Here is a 16326-nt window from a genome sequence, read left to right as displayed (position 1 = left end):
AACTCAGGTCAGACATTTCGGAAGAGGCTCTCCCCGACTCGGGGGTGGAGCACGTGACGTAGGTATTAGCCAATCAGCCAACTGCAGACCCGCAGCCACGATCAGTGGCTCAGGGATAAACACATCAGCCAATCAGAACGAAGAAGACACAGTGAGACTTTTGTGGGGGTTTCTAGGAGGGAAGCAGATACTCCTTCTACTGGGTTTGGATGTACAAGAAGATTCAGCTGGAAATATAGTCATTTTGGCCTTACGGGAGGAGAGCCTACCTGAGAATAGAGCCAAGATACAAGATGTGACGCCGAGAGAAAGAAAAAAAAAATCGGAGTCTTGATAACTTCCGACTCCTAAATCCAACCATGCCTGAAGATCTTTCTATTATGTAAGCCTACACATCCTCCTTCCGGTTTAGCCCGGAAGGTAAAGGGTAGCTTCTATAGACCGGAGTAGGGTTCACTCCGATATGCATGCAAAACCACCCCCAGTGGAACTAAAAGATTCAGAGTAATTAAAACCAAAGAGCTTCTTGTTCCTCTCACTTGGTTTACGCCCTTCTTGTTTCAGTCTCGGAGGGGAAAAGTTCAAAACAGGGCCCCCATGTTCCTGTTCCCCAGCCTGGGCAGACAGCATCAGGCCTCTGGGATGACATCTTAGCTCCTTCTTGTCCGTCTTAGCCGTTCTTTTTTGTTCAATACCCAAGCAAAGCTACACCTTTTATTGCAGTCTTCGAATATCAAGAGAATGAGATCCTTTAGATCTCTGCCAAGTGACGAAGGATGACATCACTACTGCCGCACTTAGCCCTCCGTCCCTGTCAAAAGCTGCGAGTATCTTCCCCATGTTAGCTCTTCCTCCAGACTCACCATTTGGAGGCCTTCTCCAAATCTTTCCCTCTTCCCATACTGAACTGTTGGTTTTTATACACCTGCTGTCTTTCACCTCTTCTGATCCTGCTGGACCCCTGGGTGCCCCTCCCTATGCGTATTTCCAACTCTCTCTCCACACACTAGACTGGAATCTCCCTGAGGGCCCTAATCCCCCACGTCCACGGTCAATCCCAGCAAGTGCTCGGTCGCTACCTGCTGCTCCGTAGCTATTTGCCGAGTGAGTGGAATGCTCCTCACCCACCTGACAGGAAGCCAGCCCAGGCCTTGCTCTCCCCAGAATAATGTGGCCTCAGTGTATGAATCCAGGCACAAGTGAGCTCAAGCTCCTTAGGGAGTGTGGTGATGGGAAGAAGACCTCACCATGTCCCCCATGTGGGGCTGGAACTCAAACTTCATAGGTGGGCAGAAGACATTGTTGTACATCTCCATGAGGCGCTGCTTGTCACTGGTGGCATCCAGGTTCTCTACGGCATTCTCGATGGCATCCAGACCTTCGTGCTTTGACTGCTCCAGATTCAGCTCAGCGGAGAGGAAGGTGCGTAGCGCCCGGTTCAGGCTGGCATGGTAGCCTAAGTCACAACACTGCTGTGGGACGGAGAAGGCACATGAGCAAACCATAGACAGTCCCAAGGCTTGGCAGGAAGGGAGGTGGCCCCCGGGCATCTCTGACCATATCAGAGCGACTGGCTGTGCAGCCAGAAGGCTGACATCCTGACTTCCAAAATCCAGGTGAGATTTCTGGTTTCTACTCCCAATTCAGTGGAAGACACACCTCAGGGGACTACAGGCTGACTTGGAAGGAGAGCACTCAACAGGACAGAAGGAAACTATTTCATCACACGCTGCACAGGGCTATCCAATGAGGGTTATCCAATAATAACCCTCAGAAGAGCTGAGGGTTGAAGGGAATCCTCTTCTACCTTAGGGTTTCTCTGGGGATACCATTATAACAAAATTCAACAATGAAAATATAGCCTGCCACTCCCCGAGGGTCACTGTGGTCAAGTCACGACATATGAACCAAACCAGGCCACCTCAGCATTTAAGGTTCACAACTCACAAGTCTCCCAAGAGCAGTTCACTTACACCAACACTGAACCCCAGTGGGAGGAGAGGAGAATAGGGAGCAGACCCTGTCCTCTGTCATCACTCCCACCGTTCTAGGACAGGCCTTAGCAGCAGACTCGGATTTAGCATTTAAAAGATGGAAAACTTCTTTAAGTGTCAGTCTTAACTGGGCAAATTCAGATCATGTAAAGGATTCTGATTTTCTAAAGCAAAATGAAAAAAAAAAAAAAAGGTATGAGAAAGGCAATAGTATCCAAAAAAAAAAAAAGGGCACTGACAGGAAGTCAAGCAACCTTGGGAAAGCCAGTCCCCAACCCTGAACCTGTACTCTCAGCTGCAAAATGAACAGATTTGGCCAGGTCGGTGGTTTTCAGGCTGCAGATGAGAGCTCTGAGGTTTTTTGTTTTTTGTTTTTTAAAGATTGCATTTTTTTTTAAAGATTTTATTTATTCATTTGACAGATAGAGATTATAACTAGGCAGAGAAGCAGGCAGAGAGAGAGGAGGAAGAAGGCTCCCCGCTGAGCAGAGAGCCCCACATGAGGCTAGATCCCAAGAACCCGGGATCATGACCGGAGCCAAACGCAGAGGCCTTAACCCACTGAGTCACCCAGGTGCCCCGAGAGCTCTGAGGTTCTATGCCAGTGCTTAGGCTGCTCTCGAGAAGGAGGTAAAAGGGCAGCAACCAGTAGGACTTGGAGCCTCCTATCTGGTTCAACCAAACCAGCTCTGCTTTTTTATCTACATAACAGATTGGGATCCTTTTTAATTTCAGACTTTATATACTTATTTTTGAGAGAGAAAGAAAGAAAGAGTATGAGTTGGGGGATGGGTAGTGGGAGAAGCAGGCTCCTCACTGAGCAGAGAGCCCGATGCAGGACTCAATCTCAGGACTCCAGGATCATGACCTGAGCCAAAGGCAGATGCTTAAGTGACTGAGCCACCCAGGCGCCCAGTAGATTGGGGCTCTATGTAAGGTCTGATTTGAAGAAAGAATTCTGCTCGAGAAAAAGTCTGAAAATACTTGTACTAATTATAATCTCTACGGCACTTCCTCAGCAGTGGCATTTGGTAACTCTATGACAATATTCCCCAACCCTCCCAAAGGACCCCGAGATCCAAATTCCTTGGCCATCCATTATCCCCTCTATTGCCCAAGCAGCTCTGGGATCCAGAACCCGAGAAGAAACGTCAGAGAAGAATCCACGGGTAGAGTCAGACCATCTGCCGGACTGCTATTTCATTCCATAGGCAGGCATCATATTCACTTCCCCCCGCCTCTCCCCTCATCATGTTCACATCGGGAGCAGCCACGATTGGGGAAGAAAAAGCACGTGGCGTGCCTCCTCCTCCGAGCATCTGACAAGAAGCTCAGCGACAGAGCGCCTGTCGGGCTGGGCTCTGGGTCGCTGCCAACAGGCGCTGGCAGGTGCCTGGCGGCCGTGGAAGAACAGCAGTTACAGCTTAACTAGAGGCGGAGGATGGAAAGACATCAAATCCAGTTGGGAGGGAAGAGCAACTGGAAGCGAGACAAAAGCAGCTGATTGGGAGACTTCATTGCAGGAGCCCTTCCTCCTCTGAAAGGCGCTGCTGGGCTAGCCAGGCTGCCCTTGAACTTGGAAACCTTCCTGACGAGCCCTGCGCAGACGCTGATGATGAGCTGGGTGCCTGCAGAGTCTGTGAACAGAAATAAGGCAGCACAGCGCGCAGGGCTGAGCGAGTGGGGAGCTCTTTACTGCAGGAGAGAATGGGGGGTGGGGGCGGGGTGCCCTTCCTCACCTTTGTATTTCTGGTGACTCCATTCTCTGCACCTCTGCCCCGATTCAGACCTGTATCCCACACCAGAGTTGTCTGCTTCACTGTCTTCAAAGATGGCTTTTGTTAGGCCACTCCCCTGCTGAAGAACCTACAGAAGCTTTTAGCGTTCAGACCTTGCTCAGTTTGGGAATTTAAAAATACCTCTTTTTTTTTTTTTACTCGGTATGCTTACCGTCTGCCCGACGCGTGCTAAGTGCTTTATGTACGTTCTACGTCTGAATCCTCATACTAATCCCAGCGAGGCTGGTATTATCTTCATTTCCCAGACCAGAACGGTGAGGCGAGGTCACCAGCCAGAACTAATTCTCATCTGTCTTGCGGTCTGACCATCGATACCATCTCCCTCCGTTCCCTTCCTCAGGCTCTAACCAAGGACATGCTCCTGCTTAGGGCAGAGTTTGGGACAGCAGCAGGCCGCAAGTCAGCTGCACGACCCGGAGCAAGCAATTTAACCTCTCTCAGCCTCCCCTGAGGACAACACCGGCCTCACCGGTTGTCACGGGGCTGGTAACAGGCAATGTCCTGAGGCACATCTGGCATCATGCAGACACTTCCACATCAGTCCCCAAGATCCCCAAATCCACTGACCACTGCCCTTTACCCAGCATCCTCCCTTCTTGACGTATTTCCCGCTCTTCTCTCTTGTCGGAAATGGACCCCATCTTCAAAATCCAAATCAAATCCCCAGCCTCTGGAAAGCCAGCCAGCCCTGCAACCCTGGCATCCACTGAACTTGGCCTCTACTCAGGACCACACCACACCAGCCCTCACGTGACACAGGACACACTCCCTCACTCTGAGACTTACCATTTTCTATCACCCCCACCAGAAGACAAGCCTCAAAAAGGGCCTGGCCAGCGTCATTCCTTCATGGTAGCCTCCTCCACCCCACGAAGGCCTTGCTCGTAGTAGGCATTTCATACACATCAGTAGATGGACGAGTGGCCACCGAAGCCCTTTGTGTCGCTCACTCTGTGCGGCCTATGGAAGGTAGGGAGCTTTCTCCAGCTGCCTGCTGCCTCTTTGATCTAGCTGTTCTGTAGCTTCTCTGTGCCACTGAGTGGGGGCCTGACTCACAGTGTGCCCTCTGGCTCCTCTGTGCCTCCAGCCAACTAGGGAGACCCAGGATAGGTTTTACAGAGCCTTAGCTATCCACAGATTTCCGCAAGCACGACAGCCGGACATTGAAGCCTTAGCAAAGAAGCAATTTCTGGCAAGGTTAGGTAAACGGAATTTGAATATTTCATCTCTGTTCCCAAGAGAATCCTAGTGAGTGGAGGCAGCACATTATTTTCCCTCACAATGGGGACAAGGTATGTTTTCAGTGGCTTCTGATGAGTTCCGTGGCTATGCCGAGCTCCCCTGGCCATTTCTGGGTTATATAAATGTTTGATGAAAACTCTCTCAGGGGAAATCAAATTTTTATAAGAATTTAATGATAGCCCATCCAGATGTGTGAGGACTTGAGTTGACAGCTCATTAACCCTTTACTAGCTCACGTCCTCACCCAGAGACTCTGGAGAAGGCCTAGAAAAGAAACATGGGTGTTTCATAAGATCTACTTCTAGTTCACACAGAAGGGAAAAATAAATGCCCTTTGTAAGTTTCCTATGAAGCTGCATTCCTTCATGGCCAGCTTGGGTGCTCGTGGTGTCACGGATTCTCTCCCCAAGCGCGGAGCCCTCACAAGCCCCCAGCTATGCTTGAGGACAATGCCCTGTTCTTCATTCATCCATCTGCTCCTGGGTTGGGAAAGCCACAGGAGGACGGGGGAGGAAAGCCACATTCCAACGAGCCTACAGCTCTCAGACACCATTAAGTCGGCTCAGAGTGTCTTTCTGGCCTGAAGTCAAGGTTTCCTGGTACGTGTCAGATGCCTCATGCGGGTTTCTACAGTCCAAGTTTCAATCTTGTTATATTATCAAATGAAGTCAAAGGCTAGTCCTTGTGTCAGTGTCCTGGCACTGACAAAAGTAACTTTTCACTCAACCTCAGTGCCTTCACACACACCGCCCTTGCACACCACGAGGAGGGAGGCAGCATAGTGTCCGTCACGCAGAGGGCGACAGATGGGCACAAGATTCATCCCCTGTCCTAAAGCAAGTTCTGGATCCTGTCACAATCAGAACGGCAAGGTACCCAGGTTCCCACTCACTCCTGCCCCCACTGCTGCTGTGTGGCCCAGGTGTCCTTTGGCCATTTTTATTGCCTTGATCATCCCAGAAACCACTGATATGGGCACTAGCAGGGGTGCCGACCAGAGATATCAGGCTGCACAAAAAAGGCCAGGTTTGAAGAGCACGTGCTACAAAACCCCATCTTCGTGACGTCCTGCAACGGGCGAAACTAATCTATGGTGAAAGAAATCAGAACAGTGGTTGCTTTGGGTGGGGGAGGACTGACTGGGAAGAGAAAAGAGGAACTTTCTGAGGCAATGGAGATATTCTCAGTCTTGACAGAGATGTAGGTTACAAGCGTGTCTGAATTTATCCTAACTTTTGAAACTGTAACACTTACTCTTGGGCGGTGTATATAAATTATATCTCTAAGCAGTATTAAAAGACACCAAAAGGAAAAAAAAAAGTCTTGCCTTAGGAAATCACCTTCTTCCCACTCCTTTTACTCCTGTCTTCCTTCAGTGAATATACTATGTGGTCAGCTGTGTATTAAGCACTGTGCGTATGTTTAAAAAAAAAAGAAGGGGTGCCTGGGTGGCTCAGTGGGTTAAGCCTCTGCCTTAGGCTCAGGTCATGATCTCAGGGTCCTGGGATCAAGCCCCGTATCGGGCCCTCTGCTCAGCGGGGAGCCTGCTTCCCTCTCTCTCTCTCTCTGCCTGCTTCTCTGCCTACTTGTGATCTCTCTCTCTCTCTCTCTCTGTCAAATAAATAAAATCTCTAATGAATAAATAAATAAAAGAGAAACCTTAGTTTCTCTATGCCCAACATGAAGCTTGAACTCACAACCCCGAGATCAAGAGTCATATGATATGCTCTCCCAACTGAGCCAGCCAGGTGACCCAGTTTCTATATTAAGGTAAAGAGAAGACTTGGTTCCCGTCTTCATGGAGCGTACAGATACTAAGAAACATTCCTCTGTTCCTAGTGCAGTCAGTCAAACTTTTTTTTACTTCCAGCTTCCAATAAGAAATACATCTTGTCACACACCACCCCCCCCACCTGACAGTTTCACAAAATAAAACTTAATCTAAGTATGATATACCTTAGATATTCTAATTTCCTTCTCATTCTATTCTAGTCTGTTCTGTTCTATTCTAGTTTATTCATTTAAAAAAACAAACAAACAAGTCAAATGCATAAAAGTGATTTCATGACTCCCCCAATGGAACATGATCTATAGTTTGAAGAACATAATCCTAGGGCCCCCGGGCTTCCCTCAGCATTGCAGTTAGCCAGTTTCATAGAAATTAACTTTTTGTAGGTCTATGAACACCTCTAGGGCAAAAATGATTTTATACATTTTGTACCCTTGGTGCTAAGCACATAGCGTCATTCCAAATAAATATTTACTTAGCCACATAATGTTATCAGCTTTAAAAAGGAAAAAGAGAAATCAATCTTTCCTCACTTCAGGAAAAATGAAAACAAAATAAACAACAAACACATCAAGAGTGATTCGGCCGTCTGAGTGGCCTGGAACACTACTAACACGGACCCGCCCACAGTAACCTATACCCACAGCCGAGCTGAGCTCTAAGGAGGCCGAGAAGATGCTTTTTCATGAAACTTTGTACCATATCACATGAAGATGGGCCCTAACATCTTTTTTTTTAACTGAGAATAAGGTGCAAAATACCTTACTTCTTGGACTGATTTTAAAACACCCATGCACATCTGATGGAGGGTCTACGGACTGCAAAGGTGATGACTGACACAGCTGTAGCCCCTGTCTCCGTCTGAGGTCAGTATTCTGGTAAAAGGGGCAGGAAAGTTGTTGTTCTGGGGGCAAAGAGGTGTGATGGACTGCATGGCCTGATTTTTTTTTTTTTAAAGATTTTATATATTTGACAGACAGAGATCACAAGTAGGCAGAGAGGCAGGCAGAGGCAGGTTCCCCGCTGAGCAGAGAGCCCGACACAGGGCTCAATCCCAGGACCCTGAGACCATGACCTGAGCCGAAAGCAGAGGCTTTAACCCACTGAGCCACCCAGATGCCCCTGATTCTTTTTTTTTTTTAACCAAATGTGAGATATATAGCAGAAATGGAACATAAGAAAGAACTGATTCTCTTTCTTGTGCTGAGAACAGGCGTCGCTCCCGACAGTGAAGAGCCATTCCCCTCCTGAGGAGAAAGGATCCTGTTTAGCGCTCTAACCTCCACCGAAGGACGGTGCTGAGACTGGCATCAACAAGCAAAGAGGAGAAAGTCGTGCCTGGAATAGGCCTAAGGGTTCCCCTTACCCGGTGGGACCACGACACCCAGGACATGAACAGGCAGAAGTCTACCAAATCAAAAGTCCCTGGCTGGAGGAACTAGTTTGGAAAAGTTCCCCAAGCATGTGAAGCCAGATTTCAGCACCAAGATCAAGTCCAGTTCCTCTGTTTGCCGGAGAGAGAGGTGGGGGAGAGGGCAGCACGGCAGAGTTCCAAAACAGGTCAGTAACCAGCCCCAGAGAACCTGAATCTTACACCAGACCCCAAATGCTGTTGCGAATTATGGCAGGCTCACTCACTGAGAAACCAAGTCAGGCAGGTGTGCCAGGTCTGGCCAGAAGCTTTTAAAGGCCAGTGGCTACCTGCGGACAGCTAGAGGCCAATATCAGGCTTCAGAGAGGAGACCAGCCCGGGTACACCTGAGTCAGCTGGCTCCCGGCCCCCCACTTGAAGACTAGAAGGAAAGGTGTATTCCTGCAGCTATAGTCAGGGCTGGCTCAGGAACAGGGCCAGGTGGGCGTCTGTAAGACTCAATGTAAAGTTTGAAGAAAAGCAGCAGGAGAAGCAAGGCCAAGGTTGACCCCTAAGGCAAAAGACAAAAGGCATATCCCTTGTGCCTAATGCGTGCAAAACACATGTGCCTATTTACCGGCTTCTCTCATCATCTTTGCGTCACGAATCAGAAAGCATGGGCCATAGGTCAAGGGCATCTAGCTACCTTATTGACCAGCACCTTCGAGTGCAGTGTAACTGCGGGCAGGTAACCTTCTTGAGCCCTAGATTCCTAATCTTCAAATTGGAGACAGTAGCACTGATCCAGAGGGTGACAGGATAGTCAAATGAAGTAATACTAAGAGACGTCAAGTACCAGCTAAATGTAAGGCATGATCTTCTACCTCTGTAACTCTAGCCATTCACATCTGTGTGCAAGCAGTGACCTAAGGGAACGGTTCCTGAGAGACAGAAGTGCACTGCAGCTACGAGCGTTGAGTTCGTCATCAGACCTAGGGACAAATCTTGCCTCTGTCACTTATTAGCTGACTGTGGGTAAACTCATCTAAACTCTGAATTTTAAACTGTAAAAACGAAGAAAAAAGTGCCCTCCTCCCAGGATTGTAGTAAGAACTGAATAAGATAAAGTAAAAAGGGCTTCACCTCTTCTTGCCTGGTACATGGCAAGCCCCTAATGGACCACAGCTACTGTTGTCATAATTCTTCTCAAAATGCTCCAAGAGGCTGAGCAACAGAACTGGGCAACACCTGACCAGTTCTCCAAACCCAGGAAAAAGGCGCCCCTGAGCCCCCAGCTTGAAGCACTTACATCAATAAGGTCAGACAGGTCGTGGATGTAGTATTTGAAGACAGATGCATTGGTTGCTTCCAGAGCCAGTAAGTACTCATTCCGGGCTTTAATGGCCTTCAACTTATTCTCTGTGTACTTGGCTTGGCGCTGAAAACAGAACAAAAGTTCAATTCTACTTTTTTTTAAAAGGGGAGATTGTGCTCTAAAAGATGAAAGTACAGTACATTTGAGAACCACAATAGTGCGGCTACTCCCTGTGCGCGTCTGCCTTAAATTGGGTTCTAATTCTGTTTAATGAGATTCAAGGGCATAATGTAGATCAATCCAGGAAAGGTTAATGAGGCTCCCTACTTTAGATGCATGCCCCACTTTGGTTCTGTCGGCAAACACTGTTCTCCATCCTTTACCACCAGCTGGAAGAAGGGGTCCCTACATCTGCCCCTGTGTACGGCACAGCTGAAGCCCAGCCCTAGGTCTTGTGGGCCCTCTCCCAAGCTTTCTTCTGATCCTTATGAATGTGCTACAGTACAGGCAAAAGCTTGGAGCCCCCACACCCAAGTTCTTCTGGTACCTACAATGTCTTCCAGGGCAGATAGCAAGGACTCACTTTTGGCCATTAGACACTCAAGGAATGAGTTTCTTTGTTCCGCTCTTCATAGCACCTACTGGAAAACTCTCAGTCCTGACTTCCACAGTGTTCCTCCCCAGCCCCTACAGTTGCGGACGCATACATACCTTCTCCTTCATCTTCTCAATCTTCTTCACCGAGCTCCTCCGGACGTGCTTCTCTTCAATGCGGACATTGGACGAGGAGTCGGGGGAGCGTGGGGTCTGCCGGTCTTCCTGCTTTACCGATTTTCCAAATTGCTTCTCCTCCTGCTTCTCTGCCTCCTTTAGCTTGCTCTGAGCACTGATGCTGTCGGCATTGTACATGTGATAGGTCTTCATGACCTGCAAGACACCCCCGCCCCCACCCCCAGAGGTCAAGCCAATAGGGTCAATTCTCCGCTTTACAGACTACCAGATTCAGCTGACCTGTGCCATAGGAAGGAAGCAACATCCTCACCCTCTTAAGGGAAAGGTTCTTAAGTGTTCCGCTCAGCCAACACTGCATATTAAAGACCACCCCAAAGCACAGGAAAGCAGCATTTGAACGGAGCCAATGTCTTCTTATTAAAAGGACTTTACATCGTCCATCATGTGTTATTTACTTCTATTTATCAACACCTGTAATCATGACTCTTTTATATCAGCTAAGTGATTTCCATCACAAGACCTTCCATCACAAGGTCAAGTACACAGGATATGTACGTCACCACCACTCGGATCCCAAGAGCAAAGCCCTTCCGGGGCAGAACAGGAACCCTGAGAGGAAAAAGCACAGAGAGGGATGGAGTCTCCAGTGTCCAGCACAGACACAGACGGAGCAGTCAATACTTTCGGGACCTTTCAGATACAAAACGGGGAAGAAGAAAGGCTTCCAAAGCTCCTTCTAGTGGCCTAGCATTCTAAGGATCCGTCTGGCCCACTTCATGTGGGTCAAGCACCCTCCGTCACGGGAGCTAATTAGGACAGCAGGGGCAAGAACAATGGTAGCTCTTGTTTCTTGAGCATGTAGTATATGCTTGGCTTTGTGCCAAGTGCTACACACACATTTTCTCATTTCATCCTTACAGTGACCCCGGGATCTAGAAAACAACCTTATGAAGACTGTTAACCCACACAGCAATTCAGGTGAGAGCCCAAGAAGAAATAAAACCCACATCGGGTAAAGCTCGAGTTGCCATAGGAAGGAAGTAATATTAAAGGAGAAAAGAACAATTTTCACATTTCCCACCAAAGCCACTGTCTGGGGTCCAATCTCTTTTCTTACAGAGGAGGCAGGGAAGGCTAGAACTCGTGTGTGCTTCCTCCCAAAGGTACATCCAGCCGCAAGATGCCCGCTCATCCCTGCTGGAGCTCTCTGTTTCTACACAGGGAGCCTCTGGCTTCTATCTGGGAATTAAAAATGCTGATTACAACCAAGCGAGCTCAAGTTCGAGAGTGCTGACATTTTGATGCTGCGTGATCTCTTTGACAGGGAGAAAGAGTGTGGGAGCCCGGTGCATGTATGAGGGCGCAGGGTGCAGACAGAACAATGGGGAGTAAGGGTATAATACTGACAATGAAATCCACTGCTTACCTAGTATGTGCTGCGTGTCAGAGGCTTTATGTGAGCTGTCTCACTGAACCCTCACAACTCCTCCATAAAAGACATGTGATTTTCTCCACTTTTAACTATGGGGAAACTGAGGCACAAAGAGATTAAACTATCCCACACAATGTCACACCACTCATACATGGCAAAATCAGGATTCAAACTCAGGTCTGTCAGACCACAAAGTCCACATTCTGAGCCACTAGGCACCAGTGTCTTCCTCTTAACAGGACCAGAGCTGGGTTAGCTAGGAGGAAAGGTTAGTTTAATCAAGACCGGGTTGAAAAGAAGAGCTGGTTTTATTAGGGCTTTGTGTTAGAGAAGTGGTCCTAAGTGGGGGGCTAATCTGGAGACATTTTTTTTTAAATAAAGATTTTTATTTATTTAACACAGAGAGATCACAAGTAGGCAGAGAGGCAGGCAGAGCGAGAGGCGGTGGAAGCAGGCTCCCCGCTGAGCAGAGAGCCTGATGCAGGGCTCAATCCCAGGACCCTGAGATCATGACCTGAGCCGAAGGCAGAGACTTTAACCCACTGAGCCACCCAGGCGGCCCCTGGAGACATTTTTGATTGTCACAACTTGGGAGCTTACTACTGGCATCTGCTGGACAGAGTCCAGGGAGGCTGCTAACCACCCAGGGTACGGGACAACCCACCACAAAACTGTCTGCCCAAAACATCCATGGTGCTGAGGTTGAGAAATCCTGGATGGACCTTATGGGTATACTAATCTCTTAGGGTCAGCAAGAAGTGGTGGAAAGAATAAAGAATATCAGGCCATCAACAAAATCAAAGTTCATTACAGTTTAAATGTCTCATTTTGGCTACAGAACTTTTTAAATCTACTCTTCACCTTATTTTCAACCTGACATCATTTTCCATAAGTATAAGATCAACTCTCCACTCTTCTATACTGGTGAAATGATATTTAGTAACTGGTATCATTAAAAACTTTTCTAAGTAATTCAAACCATCCCCTAGATTCCAGAGTGACTAGAAAGTGAGGAAGAGGCACGTATTATCCAGGCTGAAGAAGGGTAGACTACTTTTTCTTTCTTTTCACCTGAATATGATTCAAAAGCTTGAATGAATAGTTGAAAAATGATTTTTAAAAAAGTGAATTTTCATTTCACAATGATACAAGAAACACTATGAATGAATATGAATCAAAAAAGGACTCAAAGGAATAATGCCAAGAAGACAACAATGAAGTAATAAAACTTAGTGATTTATATTGCTCCTTTCCACTAAAGAACTCTCTGTGAAAGAGTAAAACACCACCTAGTCCAGGAAACTATGAGTTCCAAAAGGTAAGCATCACTTCCTCTTTTGTGTTTTCTTCTCTTCTCCACAGTTGGGAAATGTGTCATGTCCACAGTTGACAATTTTACAATCAATGTGGTTGCCTGAAAGACTTTGACTTAATGACACCAAATCTGTCCTCTATGGAAATATGGAAGAAGTATAGCTAGTATCCTTCAACTCAAGGAAAAGCTGAGGTACCCAGGGGTCAAAGCTTAAATAAGTGATACCAAAACAATTGGGAAAAATAGGGAAGTCAAGACAAAACTTGGAGAAATAGACATATATACATATATATATGTGTGTGTGTATATATTTATATACATATATATATATATATATATAGAGAGAGAGAGAGAGAGAGACAAATATAAACTAGGGGGAAAACTCAGAAGTCTAAATTCTCAGTTATACAAAGAGAATTCACTTTACTTCAAAAAACAAATTCTTAATTTATGCCATTAGCCCTGATCTCTCCCCAAGCCACACTAAAATAATAGAAAAGAGTTTTTATTATTTCTTAGATATAAACTGAGGAAAATAAAAAGAATGAAAACAGCACATAAAAAGCAGGGAGGCAAGTAGTGAATGATCCACCAAACCCTAAACCAAATGAAGGCAGAGCCAAGAAGCAAGCTGACTTACATCACTGAAGCCCTAAGAGGAACTGGTGGCAGTGGGATGAAGATGGGAGTTAAAACAAGAGAAATTACCGAAAGCCTAGAATTGCTGGACTACCAGGCCCCATCCTCTCCCCCTCCAGGGAAGACTAGAGGCACCTTCTCTTATAGAGGGCCTATGCATTGGGAACACCAGGCTAAGCTGAGAATAGGGGTACTGAACTTAAAATAGGAAGATCAACAGAAAATTCTACACTGAACATTGTGATGGCCCTGGCCTCTTACACAACTCAGGCCCCAGACACAGGCAGGAAGTCAAAAGAGCCTTGTCTGGGGAATCTGACTGTCCAAGATAAAAGACCTAGAACTAGTGACTATCAGGGCTTCCCCAAGGAAACACCAGTCAGATCACCCTACAGTAAAGACCACAGATAGCACAGATCTTTCAACCGGCTTTTCAATGCCTCACTTTAGAATAAGAAAAGGCAGCTAAGGAGTACCAAAAATTTAAGGAAAATATCTACTATGAAAGGCCAAGACCAAAACAAGCAATTAAGAGAGAACAGAAAGTATACAGAAAGAAGAAAACTTCAAAAGCAATCAATAATATTCCCAGAGAGGTCAATGAAAAACAAAAAGACATCATGTCATGAAACAAGAACAGAATACAACCAAAAAGGAACATTTGGGGAACAATAAAAGACCTCTTGGCAATTAAGATTCAATTCAAATCTCTCACTAAGAAGCCTGACTTCATGTAAATACCATCACCTCATACTTTACTTGCTGCTTTACTTTTCTGTCTCTTCTCTTAAAACTAAATGCCTTGAGTTCAGGGACATCTCTTATTTGTGTCTGTATCTCTAGTGCCTAGTACTGGGGACGAACAGGCAAGCAGAGCTGGTTGTCTATTCACTGACACTGTCTCCTGGGAGCAGGTGCCCAGTACCAGTCTGCGGCAGCTGGGCCAGCAGACAGCTACTGCACCAGATCAAGCAGCCATATATTCAAGGGGAGTACAGAAGCATGAAACTTCTAGGGCAACCACACCCCAGCATTACAACACCTCTCCTTCCTTTCTCAATTCTAGGGCTTATTTGACTCTTCCTACTTAGCCAATCCATGTGGCTTCTGTGCCCCTACAGACCCTCCTTCCTTTGGGTACTTGCTGGACTTTTTCAGATACAAACTGTGAGTACAACTGAGGCAGAGAATTCCAGAGTTCTTCAGGAAGCAGTATGCTCCAACCTCAAAGGCATCCCTGGGTCACCAGTTGGAAAATGAAAACCGCTTATGACCATAGCCTTCCAACTAGCCAGCTCAATATGGGGGGAGACACACATGGAGGAGAAAGCTCACTAGGGCTGCTCTATGAATGGCAGCTGTGGGAAGCAGCCCCGGGCACAGAATGCCAAGTCAGGAAATTCAAAGGTCCTTCAGACAGAAAAGAGGAAGGTACAGAGGGGCAGCTGGCCACTTATGGTATGAGTCTGGGCCTCCTGCCCAAAGGCATCCTTATTTGGGAACACCGAGACTCTGCCCCTTGGATCAACAAGATTCAAAAGTACTTAAATTATCAACCCTTGGGTAATCAGTCTCCCAAAAAGAAATATTTTGAGCATTAGGGGAGATACAAGCCAAGGAGAGCACTGAACATGGTGGGCTCCTTATATCCTTGGTTTCCTTTATCCCATGGCCCACGAGTAACTTCCACTGCCCATGGGGGTCACTGAAGCAAAAGGCCCTCTTGCCTTCCCAAAAAGCAAATAAGGTGAGAGCTCTCTATAAAAAGGTCTCCCTTGTTCTCTTCTTAACTCCTCTGAGAGAGAGAGAGAGAGAGAAGGAGAACATTCAGCAAGTACCTTCCCAAAGCCACTATTATATGACAGCCAAGTTCTTCCTTATTGAAACCACTGTCAAATGTCGAGTGACCAACTTTCCTTGCTTACCAAAGGGCTCTCCTAGGTGTAGCACTCAAAGTCTCATGCCCCCAAAACCCTTCAGTTCTAGGCAAATTGGGACAGTCAGAGACCCTAATGCCATGGTGCCTTCCTGAAGCCAGTCCTACACTCATCTCACCCTACAGAAGAAACAACTCAATTCTGTCAACTTTCTAATGGCCTACAGGATCTGCAAACTCACTTGACCCTTAACTACTCTCGGATATTTTAGGAAGTGTGACTGGAGAGACACGAAGTATGTGGAGACCGGAGTCAAATTTGTATTTTGGCCTTGGACAAATTAAACGAGTGTGTACCCAGGGATAAAAGATACAGCACAGGGAACACAGTGGTGTCATAATAGCATTGTATGGAACGAATGGTAGGCGCACTCGTGAGCGCTTGTTGAATTACTGTGTTGTACGCCTGAAACCATCGTAACACTGGGTGTCAACTACATGACAATAAAATGAAGTAGAAATAAAAATAGTGTATACCCATTCACCTCCTGGCAGGAAACTCCATGCCCACCCGATTCTCAGTCTGTACGCCAGCGGGAAGATTCCGCGCTCTGCATCAGCACGGAAGCACTGGCTGATGTTGGACTGTGTGAAGACTGCAGTCCAACTGGCCAGTTTAGCCTCTTCAAACCAGAGCAACAAGTTCCATAGTTTTCTTCTTCATTCCTGCACAAACTATACCCTTTCACTTATTTCTTTTTAAAAAATCATAGTGTATTGGGAGATCTCGGACACAAGGCAGAGCTAACAGATCCCTGGGCACTGTTCTTTTGTTGTTCCCT

General features: G+C 46.9%; 1 protein-coding gene across 9 annotated transcripts in view; it reads right to left on the bottom strand.

Annotated features, from left to right (window-relative positions):
- Nucleotides 1-16326, bottom strand: part of SRGAP2 (SLIT-ROBO Rho GTPase activating protein 2) — a 231027-nt gene that overhangs the window by 60484 nt on the left and 154217 nt on the right. For 8 of the 9 annotated variants that reach the window (XM_059413278.1, XM_059413277.1, XM_059413276.1 and 5 more), the window contains exons 6-8: nt 10202-10417; nt 9485-9613; nt 1248-1472 (exon numbers count right to left, since the gene is read on the bottom strand). In XM_059413278.1, the coding sequence (XP_059269261.1) occupies nt 1248-1472; nt 9485-9613; nt 10202-10417 (570 nt within the window). The remainder of the gene's footprint in view (nt 1-1247; nt 1473-9484; nt 9614-10201; nt 10418-16326) is intronic. The other variant, XM_059413274.1, reaches the window with a different exon arrangement.

The sequence above is a fragment of the Mustela nigripes genome, chromosome 10 (genome assembly GCF_022355385.1).
Source record: "Mustela nigripes isolate SB6536 chromosome 10, MUSNIG.SB6536, whole genome shotgun sequence".
Classification (NCBI taxonomy): domain Eukaryota; kingdom Metazoa; phylum Chordata; class Mammalia; order Carnivora; family Mustelidae; genus Mustela; species Mustela nigripes.
The sequence above is the reverse complement of the archived record's forward strand: the minus strand, read 5'-3'. Positions and strand labels throughout refer to the sequence as shown.